At 40.5% G+C, this 23653-nt stretch overlaps 1 protein-coding gene across 4 annotated transcripts in view; it reads left to right on the top strand.

The window, feature by feature from the left end:
* Positions 1–23653, top strand: part of LOC133543811 (importin-13-like) — a 93171-nt gene that overhangs the window by 44618 nt on the left and 24900 nt on the right. For 2 of the 4 annotated variants that reach the window (XM_061888612.1, XM_061888613.1), the window contains 9 exons: positions 2604–2751; positions 2838–3019; positions 3118–3144; positions 4953–5087; positions 11105–11257; positions 14458–14538; positions 14644–14781; positions 16927–17023; positions 20855–20907. In XM_061888612.1, the coding sequence (XP_061744596.1) occupies positions 2604–2751; positions 2838–3019; positions 3118–3144; positions 4953–5087; positions 11105–11257; positions 14458–14538; positions 14644–14781; positions 16927–17023; positions 20855–20907 (1014 nt within the window). Of the gene's footprint in view, positions 1–2603; positions 2752–2837; positions 3020–3117; positions 3145–4952; positions 5088–11104; positions 11258–14457; positions 14539–14643; positions 14782–16926; positions 17024–20273; positions 20772–20854; positions 20908–23653 lie in introns of those variants that run through there. The other 2 variants (XM_061888614.1, XR_009804527.1) reach the window with 2 other exon arrangements.

The following is a 23653-nucleotide window of genomic DNA, read 5'->3' as shown; positions in this document are numbered from 1 at the left end:
GATGCACAGGCGAGCGGTCCACCCCCGGGTCCTGACTCTGGGCAGCCGGCACTTCATCCATGGCCACCGGACCTGTGCCCTCTTCCCCCCTCCCCAAGGGAGAGTGGGGCAGAGGAGAAAATAAAAGAAACGGCAGATCAACTGGTCTAAAAAGGGGGTCTATTTAAAGCAGGCCTGGGGTTCACATGAGGCCCATTAAGCTTTTCAAGCTGGCCCGTCGGACATTCCCAAATCATTTTTTTTAGATCTTTAGGATCAGAACTGAAGCTGCCATTATGATGTGCAGTGATCTTTTCTAATGATTGGAAGTCTTTAACTATACTAAATATTTCAATGGTTGGAATCTGCATGATATACTAGTTACTATGGTCCTCTAATTAGTTACTATGGTAACCTAATTAGTTACTATGGTAATGTAAGTCACAGCAGCTCAGACGAGGCACCAAGCAGTGTGGGTGGGGAGCTTTTCCACAGACTTTCCATGCAGAGCCTGAAATGCGGCTGTCAAGGACAGACGTGGAAGGAGATTTTTACAACAAATTTCTAAAGCTTAGGGATATATCAGGTTGTAGGTGTTTTGTTTTTTTAGCCTTCGCGTTCATATTTCACTGTGTTTGTTGTGTTTCGCTTGATTGAAAAATATGTGGATGGAGAGGGGGTGTGACCGTCATATCTTGTCAATATTCAGTGTTTTATCCATAATAGGTAATATCGTAAATCCCACATTATTGTCATGTACTTTCTGGGTGTCTCATTCAGAAGAACATTTTAAATTCAATTCCGTTTTTTAAGGCGGTCTGTTTTTAGCATTCAATCAGACATTATTGTGAGGTTTTACATTAGTGTTCCTAAAAATAGATTTACCGGCCACCAGACACATTTGTTTCTCTGAATTTGGGCCCCGAGTCAAAAATAATTGCCCAGGCCTGATTTAAAGGCTAGAGCAGAGGTCACCAACGCGGTGCCCGCGGGGACCAGGTAGCCCGTAAGGACCAGATGAGTCGCCCTCTGGCTTGTTCTAAACATACCTCAAATAGCAGCACTTACCAGTGAGCTGCCTCTATTTTTTTAATTTTAGTTATTTACTAGCAAGCTGGTCTCGCTTTGCTCGAGATTTTTAATTCTAAGAGAGACAAAACTCAAATAGAATTGGAAAATCCAAGAAAATATTTTAAAGACTTGGTCTTTACTTATTTAAATAAATTAATTTATTTTTTTACTTTGCTTCTTATAACTTTCAGAAAGACAATTTTAGAGAAAAAATACAACCTTAAAAATTATTTTAGGATTTTTAAACACATATACCTTTTTACATTTTTAAATTCCTTCCTCTTTTTTCCTGACAATTTAAATTAATGTTCAAGTAGTTTTTTTTTTTTTTTGTACGTAATAATGAATACATTTTAATTTAATTCTTCATTTTAGCTTCTGTTTTGTCAATGAAGAATATTTGTGAAATATTTCTTCAAATTTATGATTAAAATCCCCAAAAAATATTCTGCCAAATCTACAAAATCTGTAGAATCAAATTTTAAATCTTATTTCAAAGTCTTTTGAATTTCTTTAGGGACGGCGTGGCGCAGTGGAAGAGTGGTCGTGCGCAACCCAAGGGTCCCTGGTTCAAATCCCACCTAGTACCAACCTCGTCACGTCCGTTGTGTCCTGAGCAAGACACTTCACCCTTGCTCCTGATGGGTGCTGGTTGGCGCCTTGCATGGCAGCTCCCTCCATCAGTGTGTGAATGTGTGTGTGAATGGGTAAATGTGGAAGTAGTGTCAAAGCGCTTTGAGTACCTTGAAGGTAGAAAAGCACTATACAAGTACAACCCATTTATCATTTATCATTTAAAAAATGTTGTTCTAGAAAATCTAGAAGAAATAATTATTTTGTTATAGCTTGGTCCAATTTGTTATATATTCTAACAAAGTGCAGATAGGATTTTAACCTATTTAAAACATGTCATCAAAATTCTAAAAAAAAATCTTAATCAGGAAAAATTACTAATGATGTTCCATAAATTATTTTTTTATTTTTTTTCAAAAAGATTCGAATTAGCTAGTTTTCTAATCATTTTTTTGTGGTTGAATTTTGAATTTTAAAGAGCCGAAATTGAAGATAAACTATGTTTCAAAATTTAATTTTCATTTTTTTCGTGTTTTCTCCTCTTTTAAACCGTTCAATTAAGTGTTTTTTCATCATTTATTTTCTACAAAAAAACTTCCGTAAAAGGAAAAAAAATGTACGACGGAATGACAGACAGAAATACCCATTTTTTTAAATATATATATAGATTTATTTATTAAAGGTAAAGCAAATTAGCTATTTCTGGCCATTTATTTAAGTGTGTATCAAACTGGTAGCCCTTCGCATTAATCAGTAACCAAGAAGTAGCTCTTGGTTTCAAAAAGGTTGGTTACCCCTGGGCTAAAGTATACAAATGGATTTTAAGATGGGACTTAAAGGCTTCTACTGTTATACTAATTGTATCATTTTTCTTCTAATAAAAAATGAAAACGGGTCCCACAGACCCAAACACCACACATGTCACTTTGAGACATTGTGGCTACTAAAACTACGTTGGCTGAATCCTTCTGTTCCTCCAGCACACGGAAGCGTTGCTGTATGGCTTCCAGTCCATAGCAGAGACGATAGACGTCAACTACTCCGACGTCATCCCGGGCCTCATAGGTATCATCCCCAGGATCAGCATCAACAACGTCCAGCTGGCGGACACCGTGATGTTCACTATAGGTGAGACGATGCGCAAGCAAGTGTGTTATTTTCCAGTGGTACAAAACCGTCCCTCGGTCATCACTGCCAATCCTCCCACCCACCAGGTGCTCTGGCTGAGTGGTTGGCGGACCACCCGGTGATGCTCAGCAGTGTTCTGCCCCTCGTGCTGCAAGCTCTCGGCAACCCGGACCTTTCTATTTCCTCCGTTTCGACGCTGAAGAAGATCTGCAGGGAATGCAAATGTGACCTGCCACCTTACGCGACCAACATAGTCGCCGTATCTCAGGTAGTCCTGCCGACAACAAGCGCGACTTGGCAAAGGTTCTCTGTGCTTTCCGGTCAAAACTTTTCATCAATAATATTATATTTATTTTTCACCCCCAGGAGGTTCTTATAAAGCAGATTCACAAGGTTAGTTTGTCTTCACTTGTTTGTAATGTTCTGTGCAAAAGTGATTCATTCTTACTATAATATATATCACATATTAAAATGTATTAGTCGTCCCTCATTGCTGATAAATACATTTCAATAATGTTTATTGTTGCTGTGATGTTCAAACATTCAATATTCTTCTTTATTTTTGGGAATAGAATATTCCCTGAACACAATGCGTAAACAAAACCCACCTCATTTATAAAACTATATGTCCTGTTGAACATAGTAAGAAATACAAATATTCTGATCCAGAGTCAAACCGCTGCTGTTACAAAACATTTAACAGTTTTTAACATTACCATTGGTTTTACAAGTGAAAAATAATATAAGCATTGTTAATATGAAAAAAAAACACAATCTCATGACAAAGGCTCTTCACATAACAGATGTCGTTCACACGTTTGTTCTTTTTGGACATTATACTTGCAAGTGTAGAAAGAAATGGACCACTGTGATATTCTTATTTTTTTGAAATAACAATTATACAGCTATAGGGAATAAACACATACATATGATAAGAAGACATGTACATGCGATGCCACAAAACACTTTTTTGTTTTTCAGAGTTTTATTTTTATTTTTCTTCCTGTATTTGTCCTATTGTTCTTTTTCCTTTTCTTCTATTCGTGTTTTTTATCTTCCTGTTCTTTTCTTATTATTTTGCTGCTTCTTGTTATTGGTCTTCTTGTTCTTCTTCTTTTGCTTATTGTTCTTATTTTGCTGATGCTTCTTTTTCCTCTTGTTCTTCCTGTTTTTCTTTTTCCTTCCTGCTGTTCTTTTTCTACTTCTTGTTGTTGTTCTTTCTGTGTTTCATTTTCTTGGACTTTTATTTTCGTCTTCTTCTTTTAGGTCTTTTTGTTCTTCTCCTTGTTGTTCTTCTCTTGCTACCTTTTATTGTACATGTTTTTCTTTGTTCTTTTTTTTTTTTGCTTCTTCTTTTCTTTCTCTTGTTCTTGTTTTTTATAATTGATTGATTGATTGAAACTTTTATTAATAGATTGGACAGTACAGTACATATTCCGTACAATTGACCACTAAATGGTAACACCCGAATTAAGTTTTTCAACTTGTTTAAGTCGGGGTCCACGTTAATCAATACATGGTACAAATATATACTGTCAGCATAATACAGTCATCACACAAGTTAATCATCAGAGTATTTACATTGAATTATTTACAATCCGGGGGGTGGAATCTGGAGGAGGGTTAGGTTTGGTTGACATCAGCACTTCCGTCATCAACAATTATATCATCTGAGAAATGGACATTGAAACAGTGTAGGTCTGACTTGGTAGGATATGTACAGCGAGCAGTGAACATAGTGAGCTCAAAAAGCAAAAGAACTAGTATATACGTTTGGGATGTGGTTCTTCTTCTTGGTTTTCTTACTTTCCTTTTTTCTGTTTTGTTCTCTTCTTATTTTGCTTCTTTGTCTTCCCTTGCTTCTTTTTGTTTTTCTTATTATTATTTTGCGTTTTCTTCATTTTCTTGTTATTGTTCTTAATGTATTGTCCTTTTTTTTCTTATTGTGCTTTTTGATTTTTTTTCTTCTTCTTGTGCTTCTTGTTGTTGTTCTTCTTCTCATGTCTGTTTTTTGGGGGGGAAATGTTGCAAAAATCCCCCTAAAAAACACATTTATCGTTCAATGTTTTCTGAACCGGTGTCATGCTCATTGATTCTGATTGTGTACTGCTAAAAAATGGGTGCGGCATTGTCCATACATGGCACCATCAGGATGTTTTTATCACTATACGTCTACGTAAATCTTCTCTCTCCCTCGACAGACGAGTCAGTGCATGTGGCTGATGCAGGCGCTGGGCTTCCTGCTCTCGGCGCTGCCCGTAGAGGAAATCCTTCGAAACCTTCACTCTCTCATCACCCCTTACATCCAGCAACTGGAGAAATTAGCGGAGGAGACGGTGCGTGTGGCGACACACAAACACATGCACACATTAACACCCGGGCATGCACTGTTGCTCCCGTGTCTGCGTGGCATCCCTGCTGTGGAGCATTGTCTTTGTGAGCATTTGACCCTGTGCTCTAGGCTAGTGACTCAAAAGGACACACACTGCATGGAGTTTGATATCTTGTCTGACACAGCCTATGTTTGCAGACCTGTGTGGCAAAATGTCCCTTCATTATGTGTCCTGTTTCTTTTCCCAGCCTACACAAACACACACACTACTTCATCCATCCAATTCCTTGCAGCCTCCCTCATTGTTTTCTTGTCTTACATTTGCTTTATCAGCATTACATCAGACGAGCCAGTCCGATCAGATGCCTGTACGTAGATAGCTGCACACATAGCGGCTCCTAGTGGCGCAGGCTCTTAACCTCGTGGTCACGTTGCAGTTAACAAACAGGCCAAGCGCAGATAAATGATTGTAGTCTGGTGGGGATTGTTAAGCGGGGGTTTTGCCGTTTAAGCTCGTGGAGCACTGTGCGTCATATTCTGGTCTTCTTGTCACCATGGAAACAGTGCGGAACCCTAATTACCTGAATGAGGCGTGGCAACATGCATGTCAATAAGGGAGGGAAGGCTGCAAAACCAGTGATCCTACTGTTGATAATAGTAATAGATAGGAGCTTTAAGCTACCGTATTTTTCGGATTATAAATCGCTCCAGAGTATACGTCGCACCAGCCGAAAATGCATAAGTAAGAAGGAAAAAAAAATGTATACGTCGCACTGGAGTATAAGTCGCATTTTTGGGGGAAATTTATTTGATAAAATCCAACACCAAGAATAGACATTTGAAAGGCAATTTAAAATAAATATAGACTAGTGAACAACAGGCTGAATAAGTGTACGTTATATGAGGCATAAATAACCAACTGAGAAGGTGCCTGCTATGTTAACATAACATATTACGGTTAGAGTCATTCAAATAACTATAACATATAGAACATGCTATACGTTTACCAAACAATCTGTCACTCTTAATCGATAAATCCCATGAAATCTTCCTCGATGTCGCTTCTGAACAACTCTGCCAACTCCAAAGGTATGCGACGCTTCCTCTTGTAGTTTTCTGCTGCATATTTCACTACATCCAGCTTGTAATCTGCAGTACATGATTTCCTTTTTGGTGCCATTTTTGTTCAGCCCTTCTCAATTTTTATAAGTTACTGCCAACGTTGAAATGATCCATTACAATAGCTACGGCAGTAGCATATAGCAGTTAGCATCCCATGACCAACAATGCACTTCTGCCATGACCCGCCCCCGCCAAATTCCTATTGGTTGACGTGTGTGTGACGATTGCTGACATTTTCTTTGTCTCTTCCGCAAATGAGCTAAATAATATAATTTGATATTTTACGGTAATGTGTTAATAATTTTACACATATGTTGCACCCCCGGCCAAAATATGAAAAAAACTGCGACTTATAATCCGAAAAATACGGTATATGTTGTCCTTGTTGTTGTTATTAAAAGCTTCATCGTAGATTTATAATATTCCCACCTTAAATGTTGCAATGTTGTTAAGTATATTTGATAGAATCATAAATATAAAGCCAGGGCTGATGTGAAAGTAAGCACATTAGCAGGTATTCCATCATAAGCCTATCTACAGTCGCGATCAAAAGTTTACATACACTTGTAATGAACATAATGTCATGGCTGTCTTGATTTTCCAATAATTTCTACAACTCTTGTTTTTTTGTGATAGAGTGATTGGAGCACATACTTGTTGGTTACCAAAAAAACATTCATGAAGTTTGGTTCTTTTATGAATATATTATGGGTCAATTAAAAATGTAACCAAATATGCTGGGTCAAAAGTATACATACAGCAATGTTGATATTTTTTTACATGTCCCTTGGCAAGTTTCACTGCAAAAAGGCGCTTTTGGTAGCCATCCACAAGCTTCTGGCAAGTTACTGCTTCAATTTTTGACCACTCCTCTTGAAAAAACAATGGTGCAGTTCAGCTAAATATGTTTTCTGACATAGACTTGTTTCTTGAGCATTGTCCACATATTTAAATCAGGACTTTGGGAAGGCCATTCCCAAACCTTAATTCAAACCTGATTTAGCCATTCCTTTACCACTTGACGTGTGTTTGGGGTCATTGTCCTGTTGGAACACCCAACTGCACCCAAGACCCAACCTCCGGGCTGATGATTTTAGGTTGTCCTGAAAAATTTGGAGGTAATCCTTCTTTTTCATTGTCCCATTTAAAGCACCAGTTCCATTGGCACCAAAACAGGCCCAGAGTATATTACTACCACCACCATGCTTGACGATAGAAGTGGTGTCCCTGGGATTAAAGGCCAAACCTTTTTTCCTCCAAACATATAATTCAACCACAGTCTCCGGTGCCATTCGTGCCTTGAGGCTTAGAGGCTGCAGTCCGCCCGACTGGCTATGAAGCTGTGCTGGAGTCACAGGAACACATTCAGACAGCAATAGCTGGCAAAATGATCGCCTGGATAAATTAATAGACGTTGTTACCAATAATGTGCTCCCCTCTCCTTTGTGGAGAGGGGGGGCACAGATCCGGTGACCACAGATGTTGCACTAGCTGTCCAAAGATGGGACCCAGGGTGGATCACTCATCTGTGCATCCGTTGGGGACGTCTTTGTGCTGCGGACCTGTCTCCGCTCAAGATGATTTCCTGATGGCCCCACTATGGACAGGACTCTCACACTATTATGTTAGTGAGAACCACTATGGACTGGACTCTCACACTATTATGTTGGATCCACTATGGACTGGACTCTCACAATATTATGCTAGATCCACTATGGACTGGACTCTCACACTATTATGTTAGATCCACTATGGACTGGACTCTCAATATTATGTTGGATCCACTATGGACTGGACTCTCACTATTATGTTAGATCCACTATGGACTGGACTCTCACTATTATGTTAGATCCACTATGGACTGGACTCTCACACTATTATGTTAGATCCACTATGGACTGGACCCTCACACTATTATGTTAGAACCACTATGGACTGGACCCTCACACTATTATGTTAGATCCACTATGGACTGGACTCTCACACTATTATGTTAGATCCACTATGGACTGAACTCTCACACTATTATGTTAGATCCACTATGGACTGGACTCTCACACTATTATGTTAGATCCACTATGGACTGGACTCTCACACTATTATGTTAGATCCACTATGGACTGGACTCTCACACTATTATGTTAGATCCACTATGGACTGGACTCTCACACTATTATGTTAGATCCACTATGGACTGGACTCTCAAACTATTATGTTAGATCCACTATGGACTGGACTCTCATAATATTATGTTAGATCCACTATGGACTGGACTCTCACTATTATGTTCGATCCACTATGGACTGGACTCTCACTATTATGTTAGATCCACTATGGACTGGACTCTCACAATATTATGTTAGATCCACTATGGACTGGACTCTCACACTATTATGTTAGATCCATTATGGACTGGACTCTCACAATATTATGTTAGATCCACTATGGACCGGACTCTCACACTATGTTAGATCCACCATGGACTGGACTCTCACACCATTATGTTTGATCCACCATGGACTGGTCTCCCACTATTATGTTAGATCCACTATGGACTGGACTCTCACAATATTATGCTAGATCCACTATGGACTGCACTCTCACACTATTATGTTTGATCCACCATGGACTGGACTCTCACACTATTATGTTAGATCCACTATGGACTGGACTCTCACACTATTATGTTAGATCCACCATGGACTGGACTCTCACACTATTATGTTAGATCCACTATGGACTGGACTCTCACTATTATGTTAGATCCACTATGGACTGGACTCTCCCACTATTATGTTAGGTCCACTATGGACTGGACTCTCACAATATTATGCTGGATCCACTATGGACTGCACTCTCCCACTATTATGTTAGATCCACTATGGACTGGACTCTCACACTATTATGTTAGATCCACTATGGACTGGACTCTCACTATTATGTTAGATCCACCATGGACTGGACTCTCACACTATTATGTTAGATCCACCATGGACTGGACTCTCACACTATTATGTTAGATCCACTATGGACTGGACTCTCACACTATTATGTTAGATCCACCATGGACTGGACTCTCACACTATTATGTTAGATTCACTATGGACTGGACTCTCACTATTATGTTAGATCCACCATGGACTGGACTCTCACACTATTATGTTAGATCCACTATGGACTGCACTCTCACACTATTATGTTAGATCCACCATGGACTGGACTCTCACACTATTATGTTAGATCCACTATGGACTGGACTCTCACACTATTATGTTAGATCCACCATGGACTGGACTCTCACACTATTATGTTAGATCCACTATGGACTGGACTCTCACTATTATGTTAGATCCACTATGGACTGGACTCTCCCACTATTATGTTAGGTCCACTATGGACTGGACTCTCACAATATTATGCTGGATCCACTATGGACTGCACTCTCCCACTATTATGTTAGATCCACTATGGACTGGACTCTCACACTATTATGTTAGATCCACTATGGACTGGACTCTCACTATTATGTTAGATCCACCATGGACTGGACTCTCACACTATTATGTTAGATCCACCATGGACTGGACTCTCACACTATTATGTTAGATCCACTATGGACTGGACTCTCACACTATTATGTTAGATCCACCATGGACTGGACTCTCACACTATTATGTTAGATTCACTATGGACTGGACTCTCACTATTATGTTAGATCCACCATGGACTGGACTCTCACACTATTATGTTAGATCCACTATGAACTGGACTCTCACACTATTATGTTAGATCCACTATGGACTGGACTCTCACACTATTATGTTAGATCCACCATGGACTGGACTCTCACACTATTATGTTAGATTCACTATGGACTGGACTCTCACTATTATGTTAGATCCACTATGGACTGGACTCTCACACTATTATGTTAAATCCACTATGGACTGGACTCTCACACTATTATGTTAGATCCACTAGGGACTGGACTCTCACTATTATGTTAGATCCACTATGGACTGGACTCTCACACTATTATGTTAGATCCACTATGGACTGGACTCTCACTATTATGCTAGATCCACGATGGACTGGACTCTCACACTATTATGTTAGATCCACTATGGACTGGACTCTTACAATATTATGCTAGATCCACTATGAACTGGACTCTCACACAATTATGTTAGATCCACAATGGACTGGACTCTCACTATCCTGTTAGATCCACTATGGACTGGACTCTCACACTATTATGTTAGATCCACTATGGACTGGACTCTCACACTATTATGTTAGATCCACTATGGACTGGACTCTCACACTATTATGTTAGATCCACTATGGACTGAACTCTCACACTATTATGTTAGATCCACTATGGACTGGACTCTCACAATATTATGCTAGATCCACTCGACGTCCACTGCACCGGTCGCACATCTGCGATCCCCTCCAAGGTTTCTCATTGTCATCCCATTGGTTTTGAGTTTTTTCTTGCCCTGATGTGGGATCTGACCCGAGGATGTCGTTGTGGCTTTTGCAGCCCTTTAAGACACTCGTGATTTAGGGCTATATAAGTAAACATTGATTGATTGATATTGATAGGATTACAAAGCGTTTAATGCATTGGCCAAAAAGTGAATTTTGCTTCCTTACCTCGATCTTTTTACATTGTTTAAATCAATTGTAGCCAAAGTATCCACAGCCTGTAGAAATGTGACATTTCCACGTTCGGTTCACTCTTGATGCTTCTTGACTCTGCAGTGGAAAAAGGTTTTAGTGCGCGTGTCCAACACATGAAGCCCTTGACAACTCATTTGGGACCACAGTCTATTGGAGTGAAGGCCACAGTCTATATTTAATCAATTCTAACTCGCTTTTCTTTTGTCATTTCAGCCTAATCCGTCCAATAAATTAGCTATCATCCACATCTTGGGGCTCCTTTCCAACTTGTTCACCACGCTGGACATCAGCAAGCAGGATGACCAATCAGCAGATGGCTCCGTCGTTCCTGTGAAAACAGCACCTCCACCACCTGGACCCAACCCAGTCAGTGGCCACCATCATTATCCATCCATCCATCCATTTTCTACCGCTTATTCCCTTTCGGGGTCGCGGGGGGCGCTGGCGCCTATCTCAGCTACAATCGGGCGGAAGGCGGGGTACACCCTGGACAAGTCGCCACCTCATCGCAGGGCCAACACAGATAGACAGACAACATTCACACTCACATTCACACACTAGGGCCAATTTAGTGTTGCCAATCAACCTATCCCCAGGTGCATGTCTTTGGAAGTGGGAGGAAGCCGGAGTACCCGGAGGGAACCCACGCATTCACGGGGAGAACATGCAAACTCCACACAGAAAGATTCCGAGCCTGGATTTGAACCCAGGACTGCAGGAACTTCGTATTGTGAGGCAGACGCACTAACCCCTCTGCCACCGTGAAGCCCCACCATCATTATGATTAGGAATAATATTAGTGAGCATGAATGAACGATCTATGGCCCCGGGGATAATAAATGATTAGTATTAGAACCGGCCCGCAGGCCACAGCCGCCTGCTGCTTTTTTGCACACTGCAAAAACTGAAATCTAAGTAAGACTAAATATCTCAAATAAGGGTGGTATTTGCTTATATTCTGTCTAACAAGAGAATTCTTCTCACTAAGCGGATTTTTTGTCAGAGTGTTTTACTTGTTTTAAGGGTTTTGGTCCTAAATTATCTCGGTAAGATAATGATGTTATGACCTATATTGAGTAAAACATGCTTGAAACTAGAATATCAACTAAAAGCTGTGTCATTAACACTCACAAGTATAGAACCACTTTTTTAAAGTAATAATTTCTTTCTTCAAGCATGAACAAAAAAAATCCTGATGCCGAGCGCATATCATTATATCAAGATAACGGCATAGCTCGGTTGGTAGAGTGACCGTGTTAGCAAGTTGAGGGTTGCAGGTTCGATTCCCTCTTGTGCCATCCTAGTTATTGCCGTTGTGTCCTTGGGCAAGGCATTTTCCCCACCTGCTCCCAGTGCCACCCACACTGGTTTAAAATGTAACTTAGATATTGGGTGTCACTTTGTAAAGCGCTTTGAGTCACTTGAGAAAAAGCTCTATATAAATATAATTCACTTCACTAATTCACTTTACAAGCATTTACTTAATTTAAGAAAATTTTTTAACATATTGAGCAAAAAGGTCTCTTTTTTTCTACCAAGAAAAGTGCACTTGTTATTAGTGAAAATATACTTATTTTAAGGTATTTCTGGGTTCATTGAGGTTAGCTAATTTTACTTGTTTTGAAAAGTCTTTACAAGCCGAATTTTCTTGTTCTATTGGCAGATAATTTTGCTTAGTTCAAATAAAATACCCTTCATTTATGTATTTTTTTTTTCTTGTTTTTGAACACTGACTTTTAAAAGTTAAAGTTAAAGTACCAATGATTGTCACACACGTACGAGATGTGGCGAAATTATTCTCTGCATTTGACCCATCACACTTGATCACCCCTTGGGAGGTGAGGGGAGCAGTGGGCAGCAGCGGTACCGCGCCCGGGAATCATTTATGGTGATTCAACCCCCAATTCCAACCCTTAATGCTGGTGCCAAGCAGGGAGGTTATGGGTTCTATTTTTATAGTCTTTGGAATGACTCGGCCGGGATTTGAACTCAAGACCTACCGATCTCAGGGCGGACACTCTAACCACTAGGCCACTACTCCAGCAGTGTTGGTTCTAAGAATTGTCAAACTGTGGTCCCTGGGACCGCATCAAGTCATAAAAATAGGGTCCCATAGTAAATGTTGAGGGGCCCACTTTTTTGGAACAGTTTTGAAAAGAAATGATAAATGTATGCGTTATCCTGTTTTTCATCCATCCATCCATTTTGTACCGCTTGTCCCTTCGGGGTAGCGGGGGGCTCTGAGGCCTATCTCAGCTACAATCGGGCGGAAGGCGGCGTCCACCCTGGACAAGTCGCCACCTCATCGCAGAGCCAATACAGATAAACGGACAACATTCACACTCACATTCACACACTAGGGCCAATTTAGTGTTGCCAGGCAACCTATCCCCAGGTGCATGTCTTTGTTTTTGTAACCGTTTTGAAAACAAATAATAAGTGTATGCATTATCCTGTTATATCTCACATATAGTGTTTTGACTTAATGCATCCATTCATCCATGCATCCATCTTCTTCCGCTCATCCGAGGTCGGGTCGCGGGGGCAGCAGCCTAAAGCCCAGACTTCCTTCTCCCTAGCCACTTCGTCCAACTCCTCCGGGGGTAACCTTAGGCATTCCCAGGCCAGCCGGGAGACATAGTCTTCCCAACGTGTCCTGGGTCTTCTACCGGTTGGACATGCCCAAAACACCTCCCTAGGGAGGCGTTCGGGTGGCATCCTGACCAGATGCCCAAACCACCTCATCTGGCTCCTCTTCATACAAAAAAAATATATAATAATACAAACGAAAACAAATTTTTATGCATGTGTAAATGTATTCAGTTATAAACAGTCATTCACGGTATTTCTTTCTATTTTTTTATTGTAATTTCTCAGAATGTGTGTGTTGTATTTTGGGCCAAAGTAAGACAAAGAAAACAATCTGAAGTTGTATTTATTTTTAAACTTTAATGCCATGATTTTAATAGCTCGGCCGTCGTGTGCAGAGATTTTCCTCCATGGGGCCTGTTGCGTTGGACCAGATGATCCTCCAAGGGAATTTAAGTTGCTGGTCAATCCCAAATTGTTTCGATGACACATAAACTGAGTTTAAATGATCACCCAGAACAGAATATGTATTTTTCAATTTATTCCAAAGCCTTGGAGAGACCAACCTAAAAACAACACATTCAAATCGCGTTGCCTAGTTGATCTGAAAACCTTACGGAAGCGCTGTCTTCTTGAATATGTTCTTCGCCCCCACCCTTCGGAACGAATACACATGTCTATTGTCCTCCTTAGCTGGGCACAGGATGAGATAAGAAGGGAGTATTGCTACTCCTCACATTATAAAGCCAAGGTTAACTTGCAGTGTACCATGGACCTGAGATTATAAAATAGAAAGAGTACAAATGGAGAACACTAGCTATTTCAAATATGACTATAGAAAGAAATACCTCTTAAATATGGATATATGTAGATATCTATCTCCGTCAGGCCCCTGACCTAAAATGAGTGACACCCCTGGCTTATAGTGTGTATGCCTAAATGCTGCTTCCTGTTGATGCGTCTACCTTCCCCCGCAGGTTGTGGTGGTTTTGCAGCAAGTGTTTGCCCTCATACAGAAGGTCCTCAGCAAGTGGTTGAATGACTCGCAGGTCGTCGAGGTGCGTCGTTAAAGGCCGCTGCTTTGTCTCCTCGCTCAGACGTTCCGATCACTATACGGGAGGAGATGGCGTCAGTTAAACTGCTTTTACGTTGCCCCACCTCAGGCGGTGTGCGCCATCTTCGAGAAGTCAGTGAAGACGCTGCTGCACGATTTCGCCCCCATGGTCTCTCAACTCAGCGAAATGCTCGGACAGATGTACAGTACCATTCCTCAAGCTTCTGCCCTCGACCTCACGCGACAGGTAAAAACAACACACATACACATTTAGGATTACGGGGACGGCGTGGCGGTGTTGGGAGAGTGGCCGTGCCAGCAACCTGAGGGTTATTGGTTCGATCCCCACCTTCTACCAACCTCGTCACGTCCGTTCTGTCTTTGAGCAAGACACTTCACTCTTGCTCCTGATGGGTTCGTGTTAAGGGCCTTGCATGGCAGCTCCCGCCATCAATGGGTGAATGTGTGTGTGAATGTATAGAAAAGTGCTATACAAGTATAACCCATTTATTATTTTTGGCAAACCATATTTATCATAGAGTACTGTATTTTTCGGACTATGGGGCGCAGCGGATTATAAGGCGCACTGCCGATGAGCGAGACTAGTCAGGTCTATTTTCCTACAAAGAGATCATATTTTATTTATTTATTTCTTAATTGAAAACACTTCCTTGTGGTCAACATAACATGTAATGGTGGTTCTCTGGTCAAAATGTTGCATCAATGATGTATTACAGACCATCTTTAAGCCACTTTCCGACAGTTGCTTCAGGATGCGCCGTTATTTGGGCGGACTTATTTACGTGGCTCACCTTCGACAGCGTCTTCTCCCCGTCATCTTTGTTGTAGCGGTGTAGCGTGCAAGGACGGGAGTGGAAGAAGTGTCAAAAGACGGAGCTAACTGTTTTAATGACATTCAGACTTTACTTCAATCAATAACAGAGCAGCATCTCCTCATCCGTGGCTCACTAGTGCAACAACGCCGGAATTGTGTCCCGTGAAAAAACGTCCAACTGTACTTCTCTAATAACTAAAGTTCCTTGGGTGAATGATGTAAACTCACTACACCGGTATATTTTAGCGCTTTCCTGTCGAGTTTACTGACAGATATAAGTAAGAACTTTACACTACTTTATATTAGAAATGGCAACAGCGGAGGACGAATGTCCCATAACAAGGAAAAATAGAAAAAGAAGAAGCTTATCGACTATGGCGGACTAGAAAAGCGGACTCGCACAAATTTTCAGAACTTCTGCAGATCCCAAATACAGATCAGCAGGTACGAAAAGTTGCTTTTGCATAATATTGCAAAACAAAATGCCAGATAATGTCTTACCTTATTAAAGTTAAGTTAAAGTACCAATGATTGTCACACACACACTAGGTGTGGCGGAATTATTCTCTGCATTTGACCCATCACCCTTGATCACCGCCTGGGAGGTGAGGGGGTGCAGTGAGCAGCAGCGGTGGTCGCACCGGGGAATCATTTTTGGTGATTTAACCCCCAATTCCAACCCTCGGTAGGAAGTAATGGGTCCCATTTTTTATAGTCTTTGGTATGAACTCCCAACCTATCGATCTCAGGGCGGATATTCTAACCACTAGGCCACTGAGTATACACACACCACAATAATACTCTTATTATTATAAGCACAGTACAATTCATCAAGCGGTGCGGCTTCATAGTTTACCAAAGTTGTACTAAAACATTTTGATAGATTTTTGAGGGCCGTGTGTAATGTTCCGCATTTTTAATGGAACATATAACATTTTAGTGTTGTTTACTCGAGTAAATATTGCAGTCTACTATATCTTACGTGTGACTGCCATTTACTGGTCACACTTATCATTTCACCATGTATCAAATAAAATAGCTTCCAGGCCGGTAAGCACAACCCACATGATTCCGTACTTTTGTCTTACATTTTACCAAGAATTGATTTACGCGGACCCCGACTTAACAAGTTGAAAAACTTATTTGGGTGTTACCATTTAGTAGTCAATTGTATGAAATATGTACTGAACTGTACAATCTACTAATAAAAGTTTCAATCAATAAATCAGGCACACTGTCGAGTTTGAAAAATTTAAAGAATTTTAAGTGCGCCTTATAGTCTGAAAATACGGCAAATATTTGTTAAGAAATGCCAAAATAAGTGTCCTTGGATACACTGGGGCTATTTTTATTTATCTCATGTTTTCTGATGTAATTCTTTGTTGTGAAAAGAAGTAAAGCTATTGGGACTTGAGGCCAAAAATGGCTTGCCGCGGCAACCGCTTATCACGTATAAGGGAGCCAATTCAAGTAAAGGAATCTGAAGTTGAAAGTCAGATATTTATAGTGTCTTACAGTGCTCCTGCAGGTCTGACGTGCTGTCGCTGTGCCTTTCAGATGGTACATATCTTTGCCAGCCAGACGGACCACTTCCCACCCATCAAGTCTCTGTTTGAGCTCGTTACCTCGGTAACGTTGTCCATCTTCCAGCAAGGTAGGGTGGGCCGGGGTATTAATATGTAGTGGGACTGTAATACTGTGAAAAGCACCTCACATCTGAATGTGTTGCATTTCATCTCACATGGTCCAATAATAGCACATTTGCCTAAAGTGAGACATGATTTCTTACTGTGACTACACAGTGGGACTAATATGCTTCTGTATTTGTTTGAAAGGAGAGTGAAAATGTAGCACGATGCCCTTATAGTTGAGCGTCAAATGTCCGTAGCCATTAGGAGTGGTCTTAATTGACTGGTTTATATAGTTTTATGTAAGAGATGCAACTTTTATATTTTGTTGTCTTTGCTTCTTATGTGACAAGTGAATGAAATATACATTCAACCTGACACTGCACTGGCTACATTTGCACAACATAAGTAGCGGTTTATACAGATTCTTCCCGCGGAAATATGATAATGCTCGGTTTGGGAATGTATTTCGTTATTTCCAGGGTCAAGCTCTTACCAACATAAATATAATTTGCATAGCAGATCAAGCCATTTCAGCACTTCTGTCCTTAATTGCTAAGAGATGCACTTGTGGGGAATGTTATACATTATTACTTAGAAGCCAGGACACATGTTCCTTTGTCGTGTTGGTAGCGATGCATCACATTAATAAGTCTGTAGGTTGCGATCAGGTCAATGAATAAACCAGTGCAAACATGATTTAGGAGACGCCAACTGATGTGCTCGCTGGCAAATGTCACTCCATTATATATTACCAAAATATACCGCATTTTTCAGAGTATAAGTTGCTCCGGAGTATAAGTCGCACCTCCAGAAAATGCATAATAATGAAGGGAAAAAACATATATACGTCGCACTGGAGTATAAGTCGCATTTTTTGGGGAAATTTATTTGATAAAACCCAACACCAAGATTAGACATTTGAAAGGCAATTTATAATAAAGAATAATGAACAACAAGCTGAATAAGTGTACGTTATATGAGGCATAAATAACCAACTGAGAAGGTGCCTGGTATGGTAAGAGTCATTCAAATAACTATAACATATAGAACATGCTATACATTTACCAAACAATCTGTCACTCCTAATCGATAAATCCCATGAAATTTTATACGTTTAGTCTCTTACATGAATGAGCTAAATAATATTATTTTATATTTTACGGTAATGTGTTATTAATTTCACACATAAGTCGCTTCTGAGTATAAGTCGCACCCCTGGCCAAACTATGAAAAAACTGTGACTTATAGTCCAAAAAATACAGTAAATATATATTTTTTGATAAACGTTTCTTTCTTGGACATAACGGTATTTTCAAATTAGCATTTTTTCCCCTCTCCACCAACCTAACCTCATAGTAGGGTTGTCGTGGTACTAATGAATCAAAAACGGTACTATACTCTGTTTGAAAAGTACCTGTTCGCCATATATTTTTTCTTACAGGCATGACGGCGCGTCTTTGTCACGTCATGACATTGCTGCTTTTACGAGCAGAGGAGCGTGTTCAGCAGCGCACAATCACGGAGGACTTACAAGCAGACAGTGTGTTGACAGAAAAGGGAGAATGGACACATTTTGGCTTTAAAACTAACAATAAAGGTGAAGCTATAACACTAAAAGTTTGTAGGTTGCGATACGGTCAGCGATCAGGTCAATGTATAAACCAGTGCAAAAATGAGGTAGGAGACGCCGACTGATGTGCTCGCTGGCAAATGTCACTCCATAATAAATCCTGACTAAAACTATTACCAATATATATCCATCCATCCATCCATCCATTTTCTACCGCTTGTCCCTTTTGGGGTCGCGGGGGGTACTGCAACCTATCTCATCTCCATTCGGGCGGAGGGTGGTGTACACCCTGGACAAGTCGCCATCTCATCGCAAGGCCAACACAGAGAGACAACATTAACACTGACATTCACACACTAGGGCCAATTTAGTGTTGCCAATCAACCTATCCCCCAGGTGCATGTCTTTAGACGTTTGAGGAAGCCGGAGTACGCAGAGGGAACCCAGGCAGTCATGGGGTTTATTAGCATAAGGTAAACATCTGTTCAGTGTTTTAACATAAAAGTGTTTGATTGTGAGGCATTAAAAGCCACAAAATGCAACGGGTCCGTCAGACCCACAAACGCTGGCTGAGTAACAACAATAAGAACATTACAAAAGGGGTAGTCGGGGTTAATCCAAATTCAAAAATGTGGTTAATCAGTTTTTAGTTTTTTTTAATAAACGTTTGACTCCACTAATTATAAGACATTTTAATAATGTGCTTTGTTGCCTATAATACAAAGATTAGATGTTGTTGGTTGATAGTTTAGTGCGGCGTTTAAAGGCCTACTGAAACCCACTACTACCTTCAAGTACCCCCAGGGGTAGGCGTACGCCCATTCGAGAACCGCTGGTCCACACGTATCTCTTATGTGTGACTGCCATCACTTTACTTTAGTTCACCTTATAGTCCGAAAAATACATTATACTCTTTCGCTGCGTACACACACTCGAACTCGAGCCTGTCTCATCCGTTTTTGATTAATTTGTGTATAGCCACGAAACGTCTAATATCCAAACCACATAATTATCTCCGTAAAAGCCGATCTTGTATTGTATCTCATTGTGCAGGTGTGCCAGTGCTGTGTCCAGTCTCTGTATTATTTCAGTGTGGTCTGCATTTTTGGAAGTCGGGGCCCCCCACAGACCAACAGAAGGACATTATTAGATGAAGTCGATCCCGTCTGTCTTGTCTGTCCCGCTCGCTTCCCTTTCCGTTGCCTTCCCTGCTTTTTTTAGTACTGTGGCTGCCTCACCTCCCCGCCTCTTTGATTCAGTAAATGCTTCCCTTTTCGAGCAGGTCCCCTGCAATAAGACCACATCGGTCCAAGCGTAGGGTCTACAGCACAGAGTCCAGCTGATTCAGATGGCTGTCACGCAGCGCAGCAGGCTGTGTGAATACGGCTGCAACCCGCCATGTTCAAGGACTACCAGAGCCGGCGCTTCGTGGCAGCCCGCTGAATAAGCCCTGTATTCTCCCTAGCAGTGTGTGTCTGTGTGTGTGTGGAGGAAGGGCAAGAAGGTGGGGAATTGGGGTGCAGGAAACTTGTTTGGAGTGTGGGAAAAAAGCTAAAGCTGGGCGCTCACTTCAGTCAATGTCAGGAATGTCCCACTGGATTCTCCAGTTGAATGTCTGTTTAATTGTCCATCTTTTAATTTTTTTTTTGTAATTGGTCTTATTTGAAAAAAAGAAAAACAGTCCTGTGGTCTGTGTCCAGCAGCATAAGGGAGGTGGAGATATCTGAACCTTTCCTGAACTTTTGGCTGATTTCACACTGAGGGTTCATCTTTGAAGCAAAGGGGCCCGTCTCTGAATGGACCCTGGACATTTGTGGTGATGTTTTGGGTTATTTTTTGACGGGGAGGACGGCGCAGGTAAGCGAGTTCATTCAGGGTCGGCGCCCCCTTTCCTCCAAAGCGTAACAGTAACAGAGGTGCCTCCTGGGTTCCCACTCCAAACCCACTTTTCTTTATTCGGTTTCTTCTGTTTCTCTTGTTACTTCTTTCTTTGTTCTCGACAAACAGACCCATGTCTCTGTCTTCTGCCTCTTGTTTTTGTGTTTTCTTTTGGTCCCTCCAAGAGTCTGCCAAAGCTTCACACGACCACCCACTCCCCGCCCCAACCGCCTCCCACCACGCCCCCCACCCCCACTTTGTTCCTTACTCACATGTGAATTATTTTGAAATGAAATATTTTTGAGTTCTTTTATTTCCACATGACTGTTGAATCTGTTCCGTTGCTGTTTGTATATTATTCTTATTCTCTTTTGATTTGTTAAGTTTCATCTTTATTATATTTTAGGACCCAGGGATCATCCTGATATTGTTGATTCATTTATGCAACTCCAAGCTCAGGTGTGTTTTTGGTTCCTTATTTCACTCACTTTGGGTTTTTCTCTCTTTTTCCTCTTTTCTCTCTCTCCCCTCTCGCTGTCCTCTTTGCCTTGGCTGCCTGTCTTTCCTTCTCGTCTTCCTTAACCGACTTTAAAATGTCCCATCGTCATAGGTGAGGCTTTGGAATGACTTGGGAAACTCAATGGGAAACTCATCGTGAGTCACCTTCACGCAAATTGTGCATAATGTGGCCCATCAAACAGTAGATTTTACATGTTACATTTATGTGAAACAATGTAACATTACAAGACCCTTATCAAATTGGAAAAAAAATTCCAGTACAGTCATCCCTTGTTTACTGCGATCATGTTCGTTCCCAGTTTACCGTGATAAAGACATTTTTGCAAAGTAGGATTCATATTTTTAAACAAAAAAACTATAAAAATTGATTCCTTCTAAATACCATACCACAGCGGTTCTCAAATTTTTTTCCGTGATGTACCCCCTGTGAACAGTTTTTTAATTCAAGTACCCACTAATCAGAGCAAAGCATTTTTGGTTGAAAAAAGAGATAAAGAAGTAAAATACAGCACTATGTCATCAGTTTCTGATTTATTAAATTGTATAACAGTGCAAAATATTGCTCATTTGTAGTGGTCTTTCTTAAACTATTTGGAAAAATAGGTATAAAATTAACTAAAAACTTGTTGAAAAATAAACAAGTGATTTAATTGTAAATGAAGATTTCTACACATCGAAGTAATCATCAACTTAAAGTGCCCTCTTTGGGAATTGTAATGGATTCATGAACTTAATTTCAAACATTTCTTCACAAAAAAATAATATTTTAAACATAAACAATATTTATGGAAAATTTCCACAAAAAATCTAGCTGTCAACACTGAATATTGCATTGTTGCATTTCTTTTCACAGTTTATGAACTTACATTCATATTTTGTTGAAGTATTATTCCATAGATATATCTATAAAGGATTTTTGAATTGTTGCTATTTTTAGAATATTTAAAAAAAAATCTCATGTACCCCTTGGCATACCTTCGAGTACCCCCAGGGGTACGCGTACCCCCATTTGAGAACCACTGCCATACCATACCTTACCAACTTTATTTATAAAGCCCTATAAAAACAACCACAGTTGAAGAAAAAGGGGCTTTACACCACAAAGAAATACAGGCAAAGGACAGACTAAAAAATAACATTTAAAACAGACGTAAAATACACATTGAAAAAGCAAATACAAATTACCCTAAGAACAATTTGTTAGATAAAAAGTTAAAAACAGTTTAAAGCAGGCCTGGGCAATTATTTTGACTCAGGGGCTACATTTAGAGGGAAAAAAAGGTGTCTGAGGGCCGGTATATCTAATTTTTAGGAAAACTAATACAAAACCTCACAATAATGTCTCATTGAATGCTAAAAACGTTACAACAGGCCGCCTTAAAAAATGGAATGGATTTTTTTTTTTTTTACTGGACAAGAATGTACATGAAAATAAGGAATGTGGGATTTACAATATTAACTGTGAACAATAAAACACTGAATATTGACAACATATGAACTTCACACCCCCTCTTGATTGACATATTTTACAATCAAGCGAAACGCAATAAAATGCAAAAAACACAGTGAAATATGAACGCAAAGGTTAGAAAAAGAATCCACCTACAATTTGATATAGCGGATATATCACTAAGCTTTAGAACTTTGTTGTAAAAATCTCCTTCGGCGTCTGTTCCTGACACCCACATTTCCAGACTCGCTCTAAAAACACTCTGTGGAAACGCTCCCACACTGCTTGGTGCCTCGCCTGAACATGCTGTGACTTAGATTACCATAGTACCTAATTAGATTACCATAGTAACTAATTAGATTACCATAGTAACTAATTAGATTACCATAGTAACTAGTATATCAAGCCAAAGCGCAGATTCCAACCATTAAAATACTTTGTATGATTCAAGACTTACAGTACGGTCATTTAAAAACAACACTGCACATCAAAATGGCAGCTACACTTTCCATTTTTAGGATTAAAAACAATTTTTTGAGAATGTCCGGTGGGCCGGTTTGAAAAGCTTAACGGGCCACATGTGGCCCCTGGGCCTTAATTTGCCCAGGTCTGGTTTAAAGTCTCATGCTGGGTTAAAAGCCAGTAAATAAAAATGGGTTTAAAGAAGGTTCTTAAAAGTAGCAAAGAAGGGGCCTGTCTCACATGGAGAGGGAAATGGTTCCAGAGTTTGGGGCCCGCAACAGAAAAGGCTATGTCCCCTCTGAGCTTGCGCTTTGATTTGGGTCCCTCCAGGATCAGCTGATCAGAGGGACCGGGTGGGGGCAGAGAAGTGGAACAGCTTAGAGACGTAAGGTGTGGAAAGACCACGGAAGGTTTTAAAAACGAGTAAGACAATTTTAAAATGGACTCTAAAAGACAATAAATATTTTTTGGGACTATATTAGAGCCTTCTAAACACAAAATCAGGCTCATTAAGTCACCTTTACACCTATTTCTTCCTTAAAGGGAAACTGCTCTTTTTGGGGAATTTTGCCAATCATTCACAATCCTTATGAGCAGGAGCGCCGAAAAGGGTGGGGTAAAGGAGACGGATTCTAGGGGCCCATGATGGAGGGGGGCCTCTCTAATGATGATGAAATTATATGAAATTATGTGTTGGGGGCCCTGTAAAGATTCTTTTAGTCGGGCCCAAAATCCCTAGCGGCGCCCCTGCTTATGATAGACTAGTAAACAAAA

This window comes from Nerophis ophidion, linkage group LG26 (genome assembly GCF_033978795.1).
Source record: "Nerophis ophidion isolate RoL-2023_Sa linkage group LG26, RoL_Noph_v1.0, whole genome shotgun sequence".
Classification (NCBI taxonomy): Eukaryota; Metazoa; Chordata; class Actinopteri; order Syngnathiformes; family Syngnathidae; genus Nerophis; species Nerophis ophidion.
This window is presented reverse-complemented; position numbering and strand designations above follow the sequence as displayed.